Source organism: Castor canadensis, chromosome 8 (genome assembly GCF_047511655.1).
Source record: "Castor canadensis chromosome 8, mCasCan1.hap1v2, whole genome shotgun sequence".
NCBI classification, from domain to species: domain Eukaryota; kingdom Metazoa; phylum Chordata; class Mammalia; order Rodentia; family Castoridae; genus Castor; species Castor canadensis.
Window position 1 is genome coordinate 104891611 of NC_133393.1, and position 24172 is coordinate 104915782.

General features: G+C 38.4%; 1 protein-coding gene across 3 annotated transcripts in view; it reads right to left on the reverse strand.

Annotated features, from left to right (window-relative positions):
• Positions 1-2659: 2659 nt before the first annotated feature.
• C8H12orf56 (chromosome 8 C12orf56 homolog) overlaps positions 2660-24172 on the reverse strand; it is a 68028-nt gene continuing 46515 nt past the window's right edge. For 2 of the 3 annotated variants that reach the window (XM_074083821.1, XM_074083823.1), the window contains 6 exons: positions 23802-23891; positions 16283-16406; positions 14325-14399; positions 13851-13925; positions 5031-5209; positions 2660-2817 (listed from right to left, as the gene is read on the reverse strand). In XM_074083821.1, the coding sequence (XP_073939922.1) occupies positions 2700-2817; positions 5031-5209; positions 13851-13925; positions 14325-14399; positions 16283-16406; positions 23802-23891 (661 nt within the window). In that variant the 3' untranslated portion in view covers positions 2660-2699. The remainder of the gene's footprint in view (positions 2818-5030; positions 5210-13850; positions 13926-14324; positions 14400-16282; positions 16407-23801; positions 23892-24172) is intronic. The other variant, XM_074083822.1, reaches the window with a different exon arrangement.

Sequence of the window (24172 nt, forward strand, 5' to 3'; positions counted from 1 at the left end):
ATCTCTTGGGAATAACCTGCCATCTAATAGCCAAGGACACTCTTTTTGTTCCCTCTCTGCCCCAAAAATGGGGTGGAAGACTTGGACAACTTGGGTGATGATGGAGGATGTTTGGAGACTCTGTGGGGTGATGTCAGTGACACAAAGAAAGTAAAGTGACAATGTCTACTGAGCCAAGATGGTAGAGGAACACACTACCCCATTTCAGAGTGTTAAGTGTCTTGTACAGGAAGAAAACCTGAAGAACATCCAGCCCCATCCTTCCATAGAACAGAGGCTGAGAAAGAAGCAGATAAGGCCCAGGGAAGGGGACCTGACTTGTTTAAAGTCCAATAGCTGGTTATTTGGCTCAATTACAACCAGAAATGAGCTATCCTGGGTGACTTTTTGTTTATTTTTTATAAGACATTTTAAAAGCCACACTAAAAAAAAAAAAATCTCATGGCAAAGCACTGTGGCTCAGGCCTGAAATCCTAGGTACTTACGAGGCTAAGATAGGGAAGATTGTGATTCAAGGTCAACCTAGGCAAAAAGTCAGCAAGAACCCATCTCAACAATAAAAAGCTGGAGATGGTAGTGTGCACCTGTCACCCCAGCTATGCAGAAAGCATAAGTGAGAGGATCATGGTCCAGACTGACTCAGGCATAAACGGGAGGCCCTACCTCAAAAACAACCAAAGCAGAACTGGAGGTAAAGCTCAAGTAGTAGACCACTTGTTTTGCAAGCATGAAGCCTTGCGTTCAAGCCCTAGTCCTACGAAAAAATAAAAAACAAAATAAAATAGCCAAAGCAGAGCAAAAAGGGCTGGTGGCATGGCTCAGGTAGTAGAGCGCCTGCCTAGCAAGCACAAGGCCATGAATTCAAGTCCCAGTGCCACCAAAAATAAAAATGTCATGGAAACAAACAAGACTAGCAATTTATAAACAAAATAACCTGTTAACAAAAATAATTTACCAGTGTACCTAAACATTATTTTAAGAAGTAACAGTATACCAGTTTTTTAAAGTTTGCAAAGTCAGTACTGCATTTGTGTTCACATCTTTTGAAAAGTCTTACAGATAATTCCGCCTTTATACATTAAATACTGGGCTAACAACAAAACAAGTGCACAGGGCTTATAAATTATGGGAACCTATATTGTTACTGAAGCTGCAGGGATGGCCTGTGGGATGCCCAGCAAAGTGGGGCTGAGGCTTCCACTGCTGTGAGCAAGTACATACACATCTGAGAAGCCAAATAACACAAAAGGTTTCATCCCTGTCCACTAACCAGCTCTCAGCATAGCAACCTGAGGAGTTAACAGCTTATATGCATATACATAGCTTTCACTTAAAGTCTTCTATTTAGAGCAGGTTTATTTCTATCTTATTTTATTTATTTATTTTTGTGGTGCTGAATATCAAATCCAGGGCCTCACGCGTGATAGGCAGGTACCCTATAATTATCTATAACCCCAGCTCAAGCAGGTTTATTTTTACAAAGAAATTTATGTAAAGTTATCTAAATATTAAATCTAAGAAACACCTTGGAAAATCAGTAAAAATCAATACAAATGCTATAATCTGAAAGTTTTATCATTGTAAAATAATTTATTCAAATATTGCTAAGTTTCCTTAACAAACTCTGTAACTACAGTTGACACTATGCAAGAACATAGGCAAATCTGGCTGAGGAGCTCTGAGACTTTTCTCTGATCTTCAAGTCATAAATTGAAGAAAGTCATTCAACCAGCTTCTAGGTTCCAAGAAGTCTACTTCAATAGCTCACAGGATACCAAAGTTAAGTATTTGTTGGGTTAAATTCGTTTATGGCCATAAGATATAGTGGAGACATATTTTGGGGTGTGTGGTACTGGGGTAGTAGAGACATGTTTTAAATGGTTGTGGAAGTCATAACTGTTCATGGACAAGGTCTCTTTCATGGACTGCTCAGATTGGCCCACAAATGCCTGAAGGCTGTGATACAATATATTTAATTTTGTCACAGTCCACCCTTCTTCCTCTGGACAAGTGAGGAACTCGAATTTCATGCAGCTATGCCTGTGTTCTCCTGCTCATTCTCCCTTGAACACTTGTGTCACTAAAATATATACAGGTGGAGAAGGTTGTCAACCTGTTGCTCAGCATTTCTCTACTGATCTCTGTGTAGTTTATACTCCCTCCAACAATCTTTCTTCAGATGTTTCAGTGGCTTCACCCTGCTAGTCTGTTATTATTCCAATGAAACTCACCAGATTACATTTTCTGTGTTTGCTGTCTCTGGGATTCTGCTCCCTTTATAGTTTCATAAAGTTTCTTTAGGAACTTTCCTTTCTGAAGAAATACTAGTTTTTAGCACTACTTTATATATGTCAGTATGGATTTAGACAGGGCTTTGTGGGTTTAGTATGTGTGCACATGTGTTTAAGACTGTGTGTGTGTGATGGTAGGGATCGAACCCAAGTCCTCAGGAATGCTAGGCAAGCCCTCTGCACCCTCTATATTGAGCCACAGCCCCGGCCTAGACAGGTTTTTTTAAATATAATCAGATAGAAAATTTTAAAGACCTCTTAGAGAAGTATTGATGGGACATTCAAATAAAATCTTTGTTTATAGGACTCAAGGATAGCCACACATTAAATAAACCAAAACCAAAAACAAAAAAGTTCCACATAAATACTGATTTCCAACTGACATTTTATACCCTTATTATTAACATTTTACAATGATCTCTGTTCAATCAATTTCAGAACTTCATGACAAAGCTGAGTGGTAGGCTGGGTAATGGGGTAACACAATGGCAGCCTTTTTTCCAAGGCTGGCACGTGAATAAAGTACCTGCAGATCATAAAGAGAAAAAAATAGAGAACTTTAAAAACAAGAGTTTTCACATTGGTCACATCAGTACTTGACACTCACTGGTGTGGATTTGTGGGCATTTGGGTCTGAGCCACAAGACTCAGTCAGTATTTTCAGCCCTCCAATTCACCTCTCCCCCCTGCCCAAATTTGTGACCTAGAAAATCTTTGATACGCTTGCCTTTCAACTCACTGAAGCACTTTACTTGAGTAAAGGAGGTGAATTTCATGAATAATGTATCACCCATTCTAAGCAATAATACAGAAGCCAGGACTGTCCTCACCACAGTATGTTCCAAGGCTTCTCCATCTTGGTCTTCTCAGGCAATGCACAGCAGGGAGTTGGATGAAAAGGACAAGTCAAGAAGAAAGGATAGTGTTTACACACCTGGCCTCATAAATGTATAGGAAAGGCTGGCTTGAAGATGGCCTTCACCCATGCCCTTGATGGCTTAAAAGAATGGTTCTCAACTCTGAGCGCAAATTAGAATCACCTGGAGACGTTTTTAAAAATACCACTACCCAGGCCCAACCCCAGACAAACAGAAACAGAATTTTACATGTGAGGCCAGACCTGGATCAGTATTGTTAATAGTTACTTGGGTGAGTCTAAAAGCAAAGTGAGTTCAAAACTCACTAGTTTAAAACAAGGATCACAAACCTAAATGTAGCTGGCAGAGTGATTCAAGCAGTAACAGCACCTGCCTAGCAAGCATGAGGCCCTGAGTTCAAACCCCAGTACCGCCAAAAAAAAAACAAAAACAAAAAAAACCCTGCACATGTACAAACTTAAATGCCCACAAGTAAAGTAAATTAGAGGGGCAGGATGTAAGTGAGCAAGAGAGAGAAGGAAGTGGTAACAAACTAACAGTACATGATCCACCTAAGAAGGTACTGCTTTGCACTCTAGTCAACTGTTGTCATCTGGGAATGTGTCATCATTTTTGCCAGTTGTCCTGACTTTCAAATGATTATAACTGAGTTTTAAAAATTGGGTTGTCTCATATATGTTACAACATGGATGAACCTTGAAGACATTATACTAAGTAAAAGACACAAGATGTAAAAGGTCACATATTGGATGATTTCAGTTAGGCAAAATGTCCAGAGTATTCAAATCCACTACGATAACAAGTAGATTCGTGTTGTCAGAGTCTGGGGAAGGAGAAAATGAGATGTGACTGCTTAATTGGTGTGGAGTTTCTTAATAAGAGTGATGGTTTGAAAAACATCATGGAATGTACTAAAAGCCATTGAATTATATACTTTAAAATGCTGAATTTTGTGCTATGTAAGTTTTTCCTTAATAAAAAGGAAAAAAAGAAGTGAAGAGACATGAGTGGGAAGGGGTGGGAACTGGGTCATTTGGACCAACTCAGAGCCAAACAAATCGCTTTTATGGTAGCCAGAATGGGCCACAGGGTGTAAAACCACATAGAGGAAAAACAGTCTACAAAAAGGACTGAATTTTTTTAAGACAATCTATGGCCATAATGTAAACCTCCACACCCTTTCATGTCTCCCTCCAAACTGGTTACAAAGCCATGCTGACTTCAGCCTTTTCATCTTAAGGTAGACAAAACCTGGGTTTTTCCTTAACAGGTGCTAATTCAGGCTGTACACTAAGTGCAGTTGGCTTTGCCAGCCTTGAAATATATATAAAAGTGGAACTCCTGAGGTGCAGAACAGGCTGGCTAATGAAACTAGCATTGGCTACTGATGTTTTTTACTATTCTGTTACTGAGAGTGAGAAAATGGTAAATAAAACAAACAAAATTTAATAAATTCATTAATTGTTCCTCCTTTATCAATTGATTTTTTTCCAATGATTCAATTGAAGTCATAGTCCATAATTTATTATCCCCTCAGTGGTATGTGTTACCCTTAATTACTCATAGCAGATTAAAATAATTATTACTTCTGTGGGAAGAAATGAGTGAGAGATAGTTCTTCAAAAAAAGTTTGATGTTTCACCAGTCATTTCTGGCCTGAGAATATTCATCAAATGGCAATGGTTCTTAGAAGTCTCCCCAATTCCACCTTTCCTCTGATCAAAGTGAAATAGTATTTAAAACAAAAACAGAAAATTTCCATCACCATGTAATCTTCTAAATGTGGGACCGTGTTGCAGGCTGGCATAAAAATCAGAACTGAGTAGTTTTATTGCAGATTAGGTGCAGACACCTTTCTTACCTGAATTCTTCACTGTAGTCATTCCTAATAAACTCAGCAAGTGTCTTGCTGTACTGCAGGCAGCTCTTGAGGACATAAAACTGCTGGTACAACAGAACGGCTTGGCAGGGGCTCAGCAGCTGTAACGAAGCTGAAAGCTCTTTCGCCACTTGTTTCACAATACTGGCCACAAAAGTGATCTAGAGGAGGAAAAGGCAGTGACATGTAGGCTGCACAACACCCACAAGTGCCACTGGATTAGTTCAGCTGGGGTTGAAGCTCTCACCACCCTTACACCAATGCCCTTGTGCTATTTCTAACTGAAACAGCGTGCCAACCCGGGATCAAAGTCTTAACTTCTCTAGCTTCTTGTGTTAACCAACTAAGATAATCAGCACTGGCTGGCATGTGGGTATGCTCAGTGATTCACACAATGGTCTCTTGGCTAGTAAGCTTCTTCCATTTGGTCTGCTTCTGCCCACACTGTCTAGAACTAGGTTAATATAAAAGCTTTAACAGTGTTTCGGTCTCTTGTCACCCTTCATCCTGACATGCTTCATGGTGATAGGCTGGCCTCATACTCAACTCAATTCCTTTGAGGAATCAATTCTAGCAATTGATAAAGGAACTTCCATACTGCTTGGAATCCTCAGAGCCCCAGATTTTCACCCCTCAGTCCGCAGAGAGGGTCCACAGCGCAGAGTAAGTAGGAGTCTCACACCTTGCCCCTCCACTGCTGCAAGTCATGGAGGTCACACAGTAAACCTCTAGAACCACTGATGCTTTGCAGGTTTATTGCTGGTTTGCACTATATATCCTCATGGGCCAGTACAGGGCTCTGTCCACTGTAGTCACTCAGGGCTGGTGGAGCAGTCCCCATGTGCAGCATTGTCAGTCACAATGCCAGAAGAAGGAAATGCAAAGAAGCATGCACTGGCTCTTACAGCTTCTGCCCAGAAGTGACGAGCCATTTGTATTCATATGTCATTGGCCAAAGCAAGAACAGAGACCCACCTACCATGAACAGAGAGCACACCTACCATGTGCATGGAAGGAGAAAGAGCCAGAAGACATGTGGCCACTAATGGCTACCACAGGTCAGAACCATATAATAACAGAAACAAAAGTAAACGGAAGTCCCATGAAGGAGAGAAAGAGGACATCCTACTATGCACTCTGTGTGCCTATTATGGGGGAATCTGACCTAGTAAGAAGGTCAGAGAGTCATCCCACACTATGCCTCCCCAGTCTACAGACAGGTCTGAGGCTTACAAGATGGGTGGGGTTACCTAGCTGGGAAAGGAGGGAAGAGCACTCCAGACAGAGAAACCGCTGTGGTTCACGTGTTTAATCCCCAGCTGGCTGTGGCCATTCACACTTGTAATCCAGCACTCAGTAGGTGAAACAGGAGGATCATTAGTTCAACACCAGCCTGGGCTACACAATGAGATCCTGTCTCAAAACAACAATAACAAAAGGGCTAAGGATGTAGCTCCATAGCAGAGCACTTGCATTGTAACAGGTACAAGGCCCTCAGTTCAATCCCTAACACCACAAAAGATAAAAGATAAATTTAGGAGGAGATTCCAAGATGGCGGCTAGAGGGAGGAAGCAGAAAGAGGGCCTCCTAAAGTATAATCTTGGAGGGATGCTGGAGATACACCTTACAGGAAAAACCACTGAGAAGAGGCAAAACTTTGACTCCTCCACACCTCCAGCCTGCGCACAGCATCTCCACTTCATGTTAAATGGAGAAACCAGGAGGGCCCCCGGGCCGCCGACAGAAGGCAGCTCCCAGACGGCTTGGGAAGATGCAGACCACAAGCTTATTGTTGATTAGTACACTATCTCTCCCTCTTTATATCTTCGAAACTTTTATTGTTGTTTGTTTGTTTGTTTTTCTACTTGTTTGTTTCTTTTTCTCTTTTTTCTTTAACTTCTTTGCTTTCCATCTCCTCTCACCCTTCCATTCTAAATATCACCATTGTTATTATTACAAGCTAGAAAATACTTAATTACACACAGTACAGGGACAGTAACAACACCAAAGACAATGACAGGAAGACAGGAAAAACAGGGAAACCAGTTTCCCCACAGCAAAAAATTAGTACAGGAACCAGAGGGGAATGAAGAGAACAGAAACTCAGATCCAGACTCCAACAAAATGAAGATAAACTATGCCAAAGGACCCAATGAAGCCCACAAGAATAATTTAAAAGAAGACATACTACAAGTACTCAATGAGAATTTTATAGAGATGATACTGGATATGGTCAACCAAAATGTACAGGAAACACTCAGAAATTCCAAGACAACAAAAATAGAGAATTTGAGAAAGCACAAGAAGAAATAAAAGAAACCATAGAAGCACTGTATAAACACCAAAGTGAAACAAAGAACACAATTAATAAAGAGATAAATGAACTCAGGTTAAAAACAGACAACATTAAAGAGGAAGGGACGCAGGATATGGAAAAACTCAGAAAAAAGAACGAAACAGAATTGCAAAACAAAATGGAAGGCCAATACAGCAGAATAGAACAAACAGAAGATAGAATCTCAGAACTCGCAGATGAAATGGTAATTAAAGGAAAAACCGAAGAACTATTAAACAACTCAAAACCTGTGAAAAGAAAATGCAAGAACTCACCAACTCCATCAAAAGACCAAACCTGAGACTCATGGGCATTGAAGAAGAAGAGGTGCAAGCAAAGGGAATACATAATATATTCAACAAAATAATAACAGAAAATTTCCCAAACCTAGAGAAAGATATTCCCATACAAATGCAAGAGGCCTCCAGAACACCAAACAGATCAGATCAAAATAGAACTACCCCACTGCATATCATCATTAAAACAACAAGTACAGAAATTAGGGAAAGAATATTGAAGGCTGTAAGGGAGAAAAAAAAATAACATACAAAGGTAAACCCATCAAAATCACAGCAGACTTCTCAACAGAAACATTAAAAGCAAGAAGAGCATGGGGTGAGATCTTCCGGGCACTGAATGAAAATAACTTCAACCCCAGGATACTCAACACAGCAAAACTATCATTCAAAATAGATGGAGCAAAAAAAAGAAAAAAAAAAATAGATGGAGCAATAAAAGTCTTCCATGATAAGCAGAAACTAAAACAATATGTGACCACATATTGATTCTTCAAGGGATTCTGCACACAGAAAGTGAAATCCAACATACCATGAAAGAGCAGGCAGCACTAAACTACAGGAAAAGAAAAAGCAAGAAAGTGGAGAGTAACCTCAACTTAGGTAAACACAATCAAACTTTCAAACAACTAAGACAACTAAATGACAGGAATCACCACATACCTATCAGTATAACACTTAATGTTAATGGACTTAATTCCCCCATCAAAAGGCACCATTTGACAAAATGGATTAAAAAGGAAGATCCAACAATTTGTTGCTTACAGGAGACCCATCTCACCGACATAAATAAGCATAGGCTTAGGATGAAAGACTAGAAGAAGATTTACCAAGCCAATGGCCCCCGAAAACAGGCAGGAGTAGCAATACTTATCTCTGACAAAGTAGACTTCAAACCTACATTGATCAAATGAGATAAAGAAGGACATTCCATACCTATAAAAGGGGAAATAGACCAAAAGGAAATTATAATTATCAACCTATATGCACCCAATGTCAACATACCCAATTTCATCAAATATATCCTGAAAGACCTAAAAGCATATATTAACTCCAACACAGTGGTTGTAGGAGACTTCAACACCCCATTATCATCAATAGATAGGTCATCCAAACAAAAAATCAATGAAGAGATCCTAGATTTAAAATATACAATAGATCAAATAGACATACTTGATGTCTACAGAACATTTCATCCAACTTCTACACAATATACATTCTTCTCAGCAGCCCACGGAACCTTCTCCAAAATAGATCATATCCTAGGACACAAAGCAAGCCTCAGCAAATATAAGAAAATAGAAATTATACCATACATTCTATCTGATCACAATGTAATAAAACAAGAACTCAACAACAAAAGTAAAGACAAAAAGCATGCAAACAGCTGGAAACTGAATAACTCATTGCTTAATGAACAATGGGTCATTGATGGAATAAAAGAGGAAATTAAAAAGTTCCTGGAAGTCAATGAAAATGAAAATACAACCTACCAGAACCTATGGGACACAGCAAAGGCAGTCTTGAGAGGAAAGTTTATAGCCATGAGTGCATATATTAAAAAGACTGAAAGATCCCAAACCAATGACCTAATGATACATCTCAAACTCCTAGAAAAACAAGAACAAGCAAATCCCAAAACAAATAGAAGGAGAGAAATTATAAAAATAAGAGCTGAAATCAATAAAATAGAAACCAAAAAACCATACAAAGAATTAATGAAACAAAAAGTTGGTTCTTTGAAAAAATAAACATGATCGACAGACCCCTGGCAAACCTGACTAAAATGAGGAGAGAAAAAACCCAAATTCATAGAATCAGGAATGCAAAAGGGCAAAAGGGGAGGTAGCAACAAACACCATGGAAGTCCAGGAAATCATCAAAGACTACTTTGAGAACCTATATTCAAATAAATTTGAAAATCTTAAAGAATGGACAGATTTCTAGATACATATGATCATCCAAAACTGAACCAAGAGGATATTAGTCACCTGAATAGATCTATAACACAAAATGAAATTGAAACAACAATCAAGAATCTCCCCCAAAAGAAAAGTCCAGGACCTGATAGATTCTCTGATGAATTCTATCAGATCTTTAAAGAAGAAATGATACCAACCCTCCTTAAACTGTTCCACGAAATAGAAAGGGAAGGAAAACTGCCAAACACATTTTATGAAGCCACTATTACACTTATCCCAAAACCAGGCAAAGACACCTCCAAAAAGGAGAACTATAGGCCAATCTCCTTAATGAACATTGATGCAAAAATCCTCAACAAAATAATGGCAAACCGAATTCAGCAACACATCAAAAAGATTATTCACCACGACCAAGTAGGCTTCATCCCAGGGATGCAGGGGTGGTTCAACATACGAAAATCAATAAACATAATAAACCACATTAACAGAAGCAAAGACAAAAACCACTTGATCATCTCAATAGATGCAGAAAAAGCCTTTGATAAGATCCAACATCATTTCATGATAAAAGCTCTAAGAAAACTAGGAATAGAAAGAAAGTTCCTCAACATTATAAAAGCTATATATGACAAACCTACAGCCAGCATTATACTTAACGGAGAAAAATTAAAACCATTCCCTCTAAAATCAGGAACCAGACAAGGATGCCCACTATCTCCACTCCTATTCAACATAGTACTGGAATTCCTAGCCAGAGCAATTAGGCAAGAAGAAGGAATAAAAGGAATACAAATAGGTAAAGAAACTGTCAAAATATCCCTATTTGCAGACGACATGATCCTATACCTTAAAGACCCAAAAAACTCTACTCAGAAGCTTCTAGACATCATCAATAGCTATAGCAAGGTAGCAGGATATAAAATCAACATAGAAAAATCATTAGCATTTCTATACACTAACAATGAGCAAACGGAAAAAGAATGTATGAAAACAATTCCATTTACAATAGCCTCAAAAAAAATCAAATACCTAGGTGTAAACCTAACAAAAGATGTGAAACACCTCTACAAGGAAAACTATACACTTCTGAAGAAAGAGATTGAGGAAGACTATAGAAAGTGGAGAGATCTCCCATGCTCATGGATTGGTAGAATCAACATAGTAAAAATGTCTATACTCCCAAAAGTAATCTACATGTTTAATGCAATTCCCATCAAAATTCCAATGACATTCATCAAAGAGATTGAAAAATCTACTGTTAAATTTATATGGAAACACAAGAGGCCACGAATAGCCAAGGCAATACTCAGTCAAAAGAACAATGCAGGAGGTATCACAATACCTGACTTCAAACTATATTACAAAGCAATAATAATAAAAACAGCATGGTACTGGCACAAAAACAGACATGAAGACCAGTGGAACAGAATTGAGGACCCAGATATGAAGCCACACAACTATAACCAACTTATCTTTGACAAAGGAGCTAAAAAGCTAAAAATATGCGATGGAGAAATAGCAGCCTCTTCAACAAAAACTGCTGGGAAAACTGGTTAGCAGTCTGCAAAAAACTGAAACTAGATCCTTGTATATCACCCTATACCAAGATTAACTCAAAATGGATCAAGGATCTTAATATCAGACCCCAAACTCTTAAGTTGATACAAGAAAGAGTAGGAAATACTCTGGAGTTAGTAGGTATAGGTAAGAACTTTCTCAATGAAACCCCAGCAGCACAGCAACTAAGAGATAGCATAGATAAATGGAACCTCATAAAACTAAAAAGCTTCTGTTCATCAAAAGAAATGGTCTCTAAACTGAAGAGAACACCCACAGAGTGGGAGAAAATATTTGCCAATTATACATCAGACAAAGGACTGATAACCAGAATATACAGGGAACTTAAAAAACGAAATTCTCCCAAAACTAATGAACCAATAAAGAAATGGGCATGTGAACTAAACAGAACTTTCTCAAAAGAAGAAATTCAAATGGCCAGAAAACACATGAAAAAATGCTCACCATCTCTAGCAATAAAGGAAATGCAAATTAAAACCACACTAAGATTCCACCTCACCCCTGTTAGAATAGCCATCATCAGCAACACCACCAACAACAGGTGTTGGCGAGGATGCGGGGAAAAAGGAACCCTGTTACACTGTTGGTGGGAATGTAGACTAGTACAACCACTCTGGAAAAATATTTGGAGGCTACTTAAAAAGCTGGACATCGATCTACCATTTGATCCAGCAATACCACTCTTGGGGATATACCCAAAAGACTGTTACTCCAGAGGCACCTGCACATCCATGTTTATTGCGGCACTATTCACAATAGCCAAGTTATGGAAACAGCCAAGATGCCCCAGCACTGACGAATGGATTAAGAAAATGTGGTATCTATACACAATGGAATTTTATGCAGCCATGAAGAAGAACGAAATGTTATCATTCGCTGGTAAATGGATGGAATTGGAGAACATCATTCTGAGTGAGGTTAGCCTGGCCCAAAAGACCAAAAATCGTATGTTCTCCCTCATATGTGGACATTAGATCAAGGGCAAACACAACAAGGGGATTGGATTATGAGCACATGATAAAAGCGAGAGCACACAAGGGAGGGGTGAGGATAGGTAAGACACCTAAAAAACTAGCTAGCATTTGTTGCCCTTAATGCAGAGAAACTAAAGCAGATACCTTAAAGCAACTGAGGCCAATAGGAGAAGGGGACCAGGAACTAGAGAAAAGGTTAGATCAAAAAGAATTAACCTAGAAGATAACACCTACGCACAGGAAATCAATGTGAGTCAATGCCCTGTATAGCTATCCTTATCTCAACCAGCAAAACCCCTTGTTCCTTCCTATTATTGCTTATACTCTCTCTACAACAAAATTAGAGATAAGGGCAAAATAGTTTCTGCTGGGTATTGAGGGGGGTGAGCGGGAGGGGGCGGAGTGGGTGGTAAGGGAGGGGGTGGGGGCAGGGGGGAGAAATGAACCAAGCCTTGTATGCACATATGAATAATAAAAGAAAAATGAAAAAAAAAAAAGAAATGCAGCTGTCACCCTTGTTTCGAGAGAGGCCTTGGGTGGAATGATCTCGATGCAAGGCTAGCCCTGGGCAAAAAGTGAAACCCTTTCTGAAAGATAACCTATAAGCAAAAATGGACTGGCAGCATAGCTTAAGTCATAGAGTGATAGTGGCAAACATATGGCAAGTGCGAGGTCCCAGTACTCAAACCCAGTACTTCCAAAAAGGAAAAAGAAAAACCAAAGCAAGTGTTTGAAGGAAGAGCTAATAAAGTATGACAAAATCATGAGAGGTCTACTCTCAAGAATGTATGAATGTCATTATTCACATGGACACCCACTAAAGTGAGTTCATTATTGAAAGAGTAAGTTTGTTATAAAAGTGAGTTCTCCCTTCACCGACCTGTGCTCTCTTGCCCTTCCGCCTTCAGCCATGGAATCACACAGTAAGAAGGCCCTTGCTAGTTATAGCCTCTCCATCTTGGACTACCACAAGCCAAATCAATCTCTATTCTTTATAAATTACCCAGTCTGTGGGACTCTATTATAGAACACAAAATAGACTGTGACTGAGACAGAGGCAATGGAGAAGGCCCTATCATGGGGTGGGGAGGCAGTCTGTAAGAGACTCATGTGGCTGAGTGAGTAAGGGATTAGATGAAACCATAGGGCTATAACACACAGAGCCTTGAAGGCCACATTAAGGAGTTTAATCTTTATTCAAAGGAAAAAGCTGCTGAAAGATTTAGAGCAAAGAATGACATCATATTTTTATTTTAAACAGCTCCCTCTGACTGGGAAGATAGACCATTGTGATATAGTGTGAAGGAGCAAGGTGACAGTTTAGTGTTAAGGAGCCAGGATAGTGGCTGTGGAACAGAGTGCACAGATAATCCTAAGTATCATGCTCTACTCTGTTTAAGGTAAATGTTCATCTTTTTACATAATTATACAGCCAATAATTTAATATTCTATTTCCTACATATAATCTTTTGCACAAAACAAGATCACATTTAACATATCATTTCAGTACTTTAAACATTTAGACATCAAACCTAAAAGCATTTTAATTAAATAATTAAATTATCAAATACACATTTTGCTTCTGTTTTATAAGCATGACTATACCGTTGAGAAATGTGTATTTTGTTAATTAAGCACAAGATCATCTGTTTAATGAGGCTTGAGTAGTGATTCTGTTTTACTTCTAGGTACTTACTATTGAAGGACAACTTTGTAGAAAGGACATCATCCAGCTAATAGCAAAATTTGTCGACCCCAATCCAAGATTTCCCTAAAAACTCAAGGAAGTAAACAAATTATACTCATGAAGTCCAAGTTTTATCTAAAAGGAAACCCATTCTCAAATGCATGTCTATACTAATTAATCAATCTTTAAATCAGTCTTTGTTAAAGAAGCTAGATGAGTACTTAAGAACAAAAATAGGATTATTTAAAGCTAGGTGTGGCAGTATGTGTCTAAAATCCCAGTACTTGGGAGGCTAAGGCAGGAGGATAATGAGTTTGAGGCCAACTTGGGCTATATAGTGAGACTCTGTCTCAATTTTTTTTTTAAAAAAAGAAGTATTATTTAAACCAACCAGTTTTGGAGAGCATTTCTAATATAAACATCTCTGTATATTATTAATCATAATTTAATCACATAGGTATGTAATAAACATATGTACTCTACCTGCTGAAAGACAAGAAGTATCTCATATAAAAGTGCTGTGGCTGTGTCTGTATACTCCAGGATAAGCTTCTGTAACTAGAATTTTCAAGAGTAATCAATATGATATCATAGTTTGAGCCAGAAAACAATCATTTGTCTTGGTTCCCTCTAAATATTTATAAAAGGTTTTTGATTAACTCAAAATATAACTAGTGGACCATGTCCTATTCATTTGATCCAGTCATTCTCAAGAAAGTAGCTCTCATACGGACACTACACATTTAATAATCACACAAAAAGTGGGTCAGAAAAAGAAGATACAATAGCCCTAACATACAGACTCCTAACATACAAAAATTTACACACTGGTTTGCAAAATCTATCAGATCAACAACCTTACATCCTTTCAAGAATGTAGAAATATGCTCCCCAGAATTGAGGTTGGCAATTCTCTGGGGAATTTAGACTTGTGCCCAACTTGAACTGTGGTATGGGTAAATACAGAGCTTATGAACATCTGGCTACTGTCAAGAACTCCAGGCAACTGGGAAGGCTGTCTTCCAACCCACAAGCCACTCTGGGCCTGAGAACTGTCTCTGAGCACACTTCAGGCCAACATATTCTCCCTAACCATACTTTTTGCAGGAAAGAGCTCTAGTTTGAAATCTCCCTCTGTTAGACCTCGGAACCAAAATTTACATCATCTCCTAGTGGCCCCACTAACTGCCCAAATGCAATAGATCAGAAAGTCTGAAAACAAGAAACCTAGACCTCTGTATTGTGCCCACTCAATATTTTTATATGGAAGCACCATCGTCAAATCAAATTAACAAACCCAAAATCAAGCTTAGTACTTCCCCTTTGAATCTACTCTTCTTGTAATTCTTATATTACTCTTAAACCAAAATCTAAAAGTCATCTTCTAATCTTCACATTTTATTTTCACATCAACTTTTCAATTCAGTTTTTAAAAATTTCTGCAGTTTGGGGCTGGCGGAGTAGCTCAAGTGGCTGCCTAGCAAGTGTGAGGTCCTGAGTTCAAAACCCAGCACCACCAAAAAAAAACTTCTGCAGTGATGAATTTAAAGTCAGCCTAGGTTGTATAGTGAGATCCTTTCTCAAAAAAAGGGGGTAAGGGGGGGGTATTGCTATGGAGTCTAAGGCTGGCCTTGAACTCTCACCATCTTCCTGCCTCAGTCTCTCAAGTACTTGGTTTATAGGTGTGGGTCACAATACCCAGCATGCATTAGCTTCTTAATGGCTCTGAGCTTGCTTCTTGGCCACTCTTTAATCCACTCCTGAACCACTGAAAGTGTATTACAGATGCTCCATATCCAAGAACTATTAAATCATGTCTCATCCTTTAAAAAAATTGTGTTGACTTGTCTCAAAATAAACTAACAATAAATTCTGATATATTCTCTCAGAATAATATCCACTTTTTAGACAGTTTGATATTTATTTATTTATTTTTTTACTGGGGCTTGAACTCAGGGCCTCACACTTGCAAAGCAGGGATTCTACCTCTTGAGTCACTACACCAGCCCAGTTCGATATTTCTGATGTTTGAATACAGTCTTCGAAAAACAGGTGACTCTGGCTGAATTTGCACTACTCATTTAGGGAGAGAGATGGTAAATTAAAGCCCAAGAGTTAACCCTAAAACATCTCCGACAGTACTTTTTTTTTGGTCCATTAGAGCCTTATTATGGAATTACATGTATATCAATATTGTATATAGATACAAATAAGCACATTTGTGTAATTTATAAAGAACAGTATTTATTTTCCTTTATCTATCTATCTCTCTCTATACATATATACCTTAAAACATGTAAAATGGATGTTTTTAGGTTAGTGACAAAACATCTACACTTTAAGTATATTCTACATTCTACAGCATCATGGTCCACTTTAAATAACAAGAACTCATAGTCCCTCTGTATGATATATAGTGTACTCCCAAATTCTGCTCTCACCTCAGTATCAGAAGACATTTCAACTAAAGTTGAATCCGCCACCAATTGGATGTCAAACACAGGACAAGACTTTGGAATCTGAGGCTTGCTAATTAAAATTACCAAGAGATTAAATAGTGTTCCCCTGGAAAAATAAATAGAAGGCTGTTAATAAATAAAGTTTTGAAAAGAAAAACAGTGAATTCAAGCTTAAACACATTTCTTAACTGAATTTTTGGATTCTTGGACATGCAGATCAATGTCTAGAAATAAGAAATGTATTATTTTTTTAAATAAATATTTAAATAGAAATGAAATTTCCTATTTTTTTGGCTCAGAGCAAGTACAGTTCTAGAAGTTCACAAAACTCAAAGCTTAGTAGGTCTAGACTTATGGGAGAGTTTGAATTTCAATTACAGCAATATTTTCCAAAGAATTTTTTATGAATTACTAATTCCAGGCAAAATTATGATCAAAACAATTCTGTGATCAAAGGAAGAATGGGAAGTACTTGGTCAAACTCAATTCATTGGAAGCACAAATGCAAAAACTGGAAGAAAAGAGAGAATAAGAAAGAGTGAGAAAGCTGGGCATAGGTGGCTCAAGCTTGTTATCTTAGCTACTCAGGAGGCAGAGAGCAGGAAGATCCAGGTTTGAAGCCAGACCAGGCAAATAGTTTGCAAGATCCTATTAAAGAAAAAAGAAAAATCAAAACCACAGAGCTGGAAGAGTGGCTCATGTGGCAGACCACCTGCCTAGCAAGCATGAGATCCTGAGTTCAAACCACACTACCACCAAAAAAAAAAGGAGGCGTGTGTGTGTGTGGAGGGAGGCTGAGAATAATGACTGGAGAAGTAGGATGTAAAAGCACTGTAAAAATAGGATATTAAACAGATAGTGTTAGAGAAGTGTTTACATAGAAGTAAACAACAATAGAAAGAGAGAAAATTAGAGTGAAACAAATTATGAAACTAAATGTAATAAAAGAAGGCTTGTCCAATGATCATTATTCCAGTAAATGTACTTATGATATAAAAATCCCCTTAAACAGGGATTCCCTTGCACCTTATGCATTTTTATTTATGGAACATATTTTAAAATATTTTATAATTAAAAGAACTAAGTTTATTTGCTGTCTTTACTACAGAACTTCTCAAGAGGCTTTGATATGCTAATATATACTATGTATCTCCAGGACAAAGAAACAATACATAGCCTTTCTTTTTTCAAGTGTTTTTAATTAACAAACTGTTTATATCTGTGCTGTGCAACATGATGTTCTGAAATCTGTATGAGGAATGGCTGAATGGACTTAGTTTATGCATTACCTCCCATACCTATGTTTTATAGGAGAACACTTATAATCTACTCCTAGTAATCTCCAAGTATATAATGTTTTTCGACAACTATCATCCCCATGATATGCAATACGTCCCTTGAACTTTTTAGATAGGAGAAGATATCTAACTGACAAGTACACTTTGACTAGCACCTTCCGATTCCACGCTGTTTCTGTGTGTTCAACATTTTTAGATTCCACATAAAACTGATAGCACGTGGTATTTGTCTTTCTGTGCCTGGCTTATTTTCTTAGCATAATATCCTCCAGGTTCATCTGTACTGTCATAAATGACAGGATTTCCTTCTTATTTTTAAAGTTAAGTAGTATTTTAAGTTGGGCACCAGTGGCTCACACCTATAATCCTAGGTACCTAGGAGGCAGAGATCAGGAGGATTGAGGTTTGAATCCAGCCCAGGCAAATAATTCACAAGATCCTATCTCAAAAAAACCCATCACAAAAAAGGGCTGGCAGAGTAGCTCAAGGTGTAGGCCCTGAGTTCAAACCCCAGTACTGCAAAAGTAAATAAAACAATAAATAGTATTCTGTTGTGTATGAACTATTGCCTTTATCCATTTGCCTGCTGATGGACCCTTAGGTTGATTCTATATCTTGGCTATTGTGACTAATTTGCAATATTTCTTTAAATGCTTATTTAACAGAGCATTTTAGGGTTCATTATTTCATTGAATACCACTAGCTATTAGTTAATAAAACAGTATTAAAAGTGAGACCCTTTTTTTCCAAATGCAATATACTGTCCATTAATTTACACAAACAACTCACTTAAAGGTTATACATGTTTAATAATATATGGTGCCCAATTATTTGAAAATTTAAAAGACAAAAAATATCACAATTCAAAATGTGCAGCCTAAGGAGCTGGGTGTGTAACATCATCTTCCAATGCCAAGTACAATCCATGTACATTTGAAAAGGAACTGAAAACAGACCACTAGAAAATCAGCTGCCTTGTTGGGCCTGCTGGTGCATGCCTGCAGTCCCAGCCATGGGGAGGCTGAAATGGGAGGATCACTTGGGCACAGGAGTTCAGGATCAGCCTGTTCAGCACAGTGAAATCTAGAAAAAAAATCAGTAAAAGAGAGAGGGGGAAGCCAGCTGTCAGGGGCTCATGCCTGTAATCCTAGCTACTCAGGAGGCAGAGATCAGGAGAATTGCAGTTTGAAGCCAGGCTGGGTAAACAGTTCACGAGACCCTTCACAAAAATAGGGCTGGTAGAGTGGCTCAAGGGGAAGACCCTGAGTTCAAGCCCCAGTACGGAAAAAAAAAAAGAGAGAAAGAGTGAAGAAAATCTGCCTAACTGAAGACAAGATCAGATATAGAAGTAGTAAAAGAATTTAAGGACAGGACTGCACAAAAAATCTCTATAACGATAAACATTCTCTTCATAATGGAATAAAGGAGAATATGAACAATCCTTGTTTAGTAATACTTGATGCTCCCTAATTTCTTATAATCATTTAAATCATAATCATGGTCAGAAGCTCATGATTAACCAAAATTCTAATAAAAATACAATATCCTTCCTTTTGTCCAACTCAAAAAAGCAAGTCTAATTCTTATGTCTAGAAAAGAAGAAACTGGACAGTTTATTTCTAAAATATACAGGAATAGATTGTGTAGGGTATTTACTAATGTTTTATTTGTGCTATTTGAAATGACTAATCTTCATTTAGACCCTTATAAAATCAACAGTACGCTATTTTTTGAAGCATTTCTGGATGTTAAGTTTGAATTGAGATTCTATTCACTGTTAAATTTAATTATAGTCCTTTACTTTCCATAACAGCTTCTTTCAAAGCTAAGAGAAGGAACTTCAAATTCTGGGTCACTTACTATGATAGCATATGAATTCAATCCTAACAGTATAAAACGTGAAAGGATATGGCCCATTTCAGAAGAACACATGATGTGGATTGTACTAATAAAATCCCCACTTACAAAAATGATAAAGAGGGAAATGCTTAAGTGAATAACTGCTTTTGTATTTACTCAAATAGAATTTAATTTGAAATCCACCCCTTCTGCCAACTCACTTAATTCAAAATGCATGAGGCCAATAATTTTAGTAAAAATGGTAGTTTCATCCTGAAAACAGAGACTTCTAGGATTGACATCACAGGCTTAAAAATAACCCCAACAATTTAATACTTTTATTGTTCAGATTGTCATCATTTCCAATGTATGAATTTCAAGGCATTATAATATATTTTAAAATATACCCTTTGAAGGACAAACTTACATCATTTGTCAGTCTAGGATATATTGTGGAAGGCTTCCAGTGTTCCCTCCGCTCCTCAGTGTTCTCCCTAAGTATGGGCAGGACCTGTGAATATGCCTGACCATCACTCACATAATTACATATTAGATGAGAAAGGTGAAAGGGTTTTGCAAATACAATTTAGGTCTCTCCACTGAATTTTTAGTTAATCAAAAGGAGTACCCTGGGAGGGCCTGATCTTATCAAGAGAGCCCTTAAACTTTGGCCTTTTGTGGCCTCAGAGACATGTTCCTTTGAAGAATCACACCAGCATGAACTCTATATGTTCAAGGAAATTAATTCTGCTAACAACCGCCCAAATGAACTTGGAAGAGCACCACAGCCTTGCTGACACTTTGATTGAAGCCTTCTGAGATCCCAAGGAAGGATCCAGTTGAGCTGTACCTAGATTCCTGATCCACAGAAATTGTGAGATAATAAATACATGTCATTTAAGCCACTAAGCTTGTAGCAATTTGTTTCACAGCAATAGAAGGTTGATGCTGCTATCTTAGACATTTATTGTGCTATTATTACTACCAAGGGTAACATGATGGCCCTGTGCCTATCAAAATCAGCTGCAGGGTTAGTATTACAACCAGAGTCTGTGATAGCAATTGAATATATGTATAGAAGGACATGAAAAGAATTAGTCTAGAAAAGAGTACTGATATTGTAAGGCTGATATGGTCAAACCAAGTTAAAACAGAATAACTAAAAGAAACACTTTACAATAGAGGTAAAGGTGATTTTTTTTCAACTTGGATGGAAAAAGGTAAAAGACCAGAAGGTACATAAAAGACAGAAAAGATTTAGCAATAACTTCATAGTGGACAATGACATTTACAAGAAATAGTCTTGAATGTCCATCTCAGAGATTAAGAAGTGGTAGTGCTGCAACTACATTAAGTAATAGGGAGCCAGGCACAGTGGCTTACATCGGTAATTCCAGCTATGCAGGAGGCAGAGATTGGGAGGGGATCTCAGTTTGAGGTCAGCCTAGGCAGAAATTTAATGAGACCCCATTGCAACCAATAAAGCTGGGTGTGGTGGCACATGTCTGTGGTGCCAGCTAAGTGGAAGGCCATAGGTAGGAGAATTGTAGTCTAGGCCAGCCCTGGGCAAAAACTAGACCCTAGGTAAATAACCTAAAGCAAAAAAGGGGCTGGAGGTATGGCTCAAGTGGCAGAACACTTGCCCAGCAAGCCTAAGACCCTGAGTTCAAATCTCAGGACAACCAATTAAAAAAACTAAAAAAGAAGTATACAGAGTAAATAGCAAATTGTGTTTTCCTTGTTTGCTATAAAGTGGGGCTTGAAAGCCAAATCCAACCCCCAGCTTGTTTTTTATAAATAAAGATTTTTTTTCAGTGTTTGGGATCTAACCCAGGGCCTTATGCATGCTAAGCAAGCACTCTACCACTGAGCTACACCCCAACCCTGAATATAAAGATTTATTGGAAACACAACTGTGCCCATCTACCCATGCACTGTCTGGGGATATTTTTGTGCTATGATGGCAGGGTTGGGTAATTGTCACAGAAACCCTATGGCCTAGAAAGCTAAAATATTTGCTATATGGCAGAAATGTTTGCCTGGCTCAGCTGTAGAGCACAGTATTCCCATAATCCCTAGTACAGAGCAAATTTAGTACATTCTAAGTTACTTTAGAAATATTAATGAATGTTATCACTAAAACTTATTTTTAAGATTCTTAATAAATAACCTGGGAAGTGTTTCTAAAAGTTCTTATTCTTCCCCTGGTTTGCGTGTTTTAGAGTCATGGCCTTCATCCTTCACTTTCGATTTTTGGTGGTACTGGGGTTTGAACTCAGGGCCTCATGCTTACTAGGCAGGTGCTCTACCACTCAAGCTACAACTCTAGTCCTATTCTTACTTTTTTTTTTTTTGTGGTGGTACTGGGGTTTGAAGTCAGGGCCTACACCCTGAGCCACTCCACCAGCCCTTTTTTGTGATGGGTGTTTTCAAGATAGGGTCTCGCCAACTATTTGCTCAGGCTGTGATCTTTCTGATCTCTACCTCCTGAGTAGCTAGGATTACACGCATGAGCCACCAGGTCCTGGCTCCCATTATTACTTTTAATAACAGATGTCCTCACTACCATCTAAAGTGTAGCTAAACACATGGCTGTCTAGCAGATGTATTTTTAAGCCTCTCTTGAGTTCCCATGGTATAATACGAGAAGTGTTTTATGTGTTGCTTAAGAAATTTGCCTGACTTCTACTTTTCGTTCTGCTTCCCAAGGGTGTAATGAAATCATGAAGGTCAGTCACCTCTAGACAATGACACATGATAGAAGATGGCTGAGTAGCCAGGAGCAGTGCCTCACACCTATGATTCCAGCAAATCAGGAGGCAAAGATCAGGAGATCATGGTTCAAGGCCAGCATGGGTAAAAAGCGTGTGATACCCTGCCTCAACAAAACAAATTGGGGATGGTAGCATGGGCCTGTTATCCCAGCTGCACAAGAGATAGGTAAGAGGATTGAGGTCTGAGGTCAGCCCAGGCAAAAAGCAAGACCCTATCTGAAAATAACCTAAACTAGCAAGCTGGAGGCCCCAGGTTCAAAGCCCAATACTAGGGCTGGAAGCATGGCTCAAGTGGTAAAGTGCTAGCCTAGGAAGTACAAAGACCCGAGTTCAAACCCTAGTACTGCTGAGACGGAGAGAAAGAGAGAGAGAGACAGAGACAGAGAGAGAGAGAATCTAGGATCTGGATGACTCTTGTAGAGGAAAGCTTGGCTATCTGCTCTAGACTGTTATGTGAGGAAGGTATAAATTTCTATCTTCTTTTGACCACATATTTTAGAGTATTTTTGTTTTGTTTCGTTTTGTTTTTTGGCAGTACTTTTAACTCCAGGGCCTCACGCTTGCTAGACAGGCACTCTACCACTTGAGACACTCTCCCAGTCCTAGAGTGTCTTTATTACAGAACACATTCTATACATTAATAAACCCTTCAAGGTCATTCATCCAAGGTCCTACAATTTGGCATGTGCTGCCCAATAATGTTTTCCTCAATGACAGGCAGTGTATTTGACTGTGGTCCCATAAATTTATAATGCAGCTGAAAACTTCCCATTGCCTAGTAACACTGTAGCCATCACGACATTGTAGCATAAAGCATTATTCACATCTTTGCTGTGATGCTACTGTATACAAACCTACTGTGCTGCCACCTGTTGAAAAGTATACTACGCACAACTATATTAGTACATAACGCTTGATAGTGATGAAAACAAGCCAGGCACTGGTGACTCACGTCTGTAATCCCAGCTACTCAAGAGGCAGAGATCAGAAGAATTGCAGTTCAAAGTCAGCCCAGGCAAATAGTTTGAGAGACCCTATCTCGAAAATACCTATCAAAACAAAACAGCTGATGGAGTGGCTCAAGGTAAAGGCCCCAGTACGCGTTACTGGTTAGTGTATTTAGTATACTATAGTTTTGAATTATTACGTTAGAGTGTGCTCCTATTTATAAAAGTTCACTGTAAAAAACCATGCCACATTATGCCAGCAGCAGTCCTCATGTATCTCGTTTACTCCCTCTTTCAATTGCATTACTTCCTATTGTGGTTGATCTAATCTCATCTTGTTTTCTCTCTGATGACCCTAGGAGTAATAGTCTATACTATATGTGTGGGTGTATATGAATATATACATAAATAAAATTACGCTAAGAAAATCTTGGTATCCTTAGTAATCCAGAGGGACAGACAGAACTCAGTGTGTGCCAAGGAATCTACTCATCACAGAGGAAGTGGAGGGAAGAAAAGGTGTAATATACTTACAAGGCAATTGAGCAAAGAGGTTAGAGAGCTACAAGTTTTAGAAGACACTCAACAAGAGTAGTGAATGGGTTGAAACTACAAGGTCCCGATATCTTCTTCAAAACCTTACTTCTTAGCTGCCAACGTGTTCAGGCGTGATGATTCAATTTCTGTTTCTCGGAACATCAGACCTAGGGTCTGTATAATTTCAATACATGCCCTAGAAAACAAAGAAAAGAAAGAATGGGGATGGCATTGTTTCATTAGAAGTTCAGTATCCCACAAAAGCATTAATCCTTGTTAGAATTGCTTTCAGATATTCATATAGCAAAAAGTACAGGAAAGAGATTCTGTACATCCAATAGCCAACACTGGTTGATTACCTAGTCTGATGTCTACATAGTAGTAACTCAAAAACATGTGTTGAGCCAGGCAGGGAGGCTCATATCTATTATCCCAGCTACTCGGGAGGCAGAGATTGGTAGGATTGTGATTCAAGGC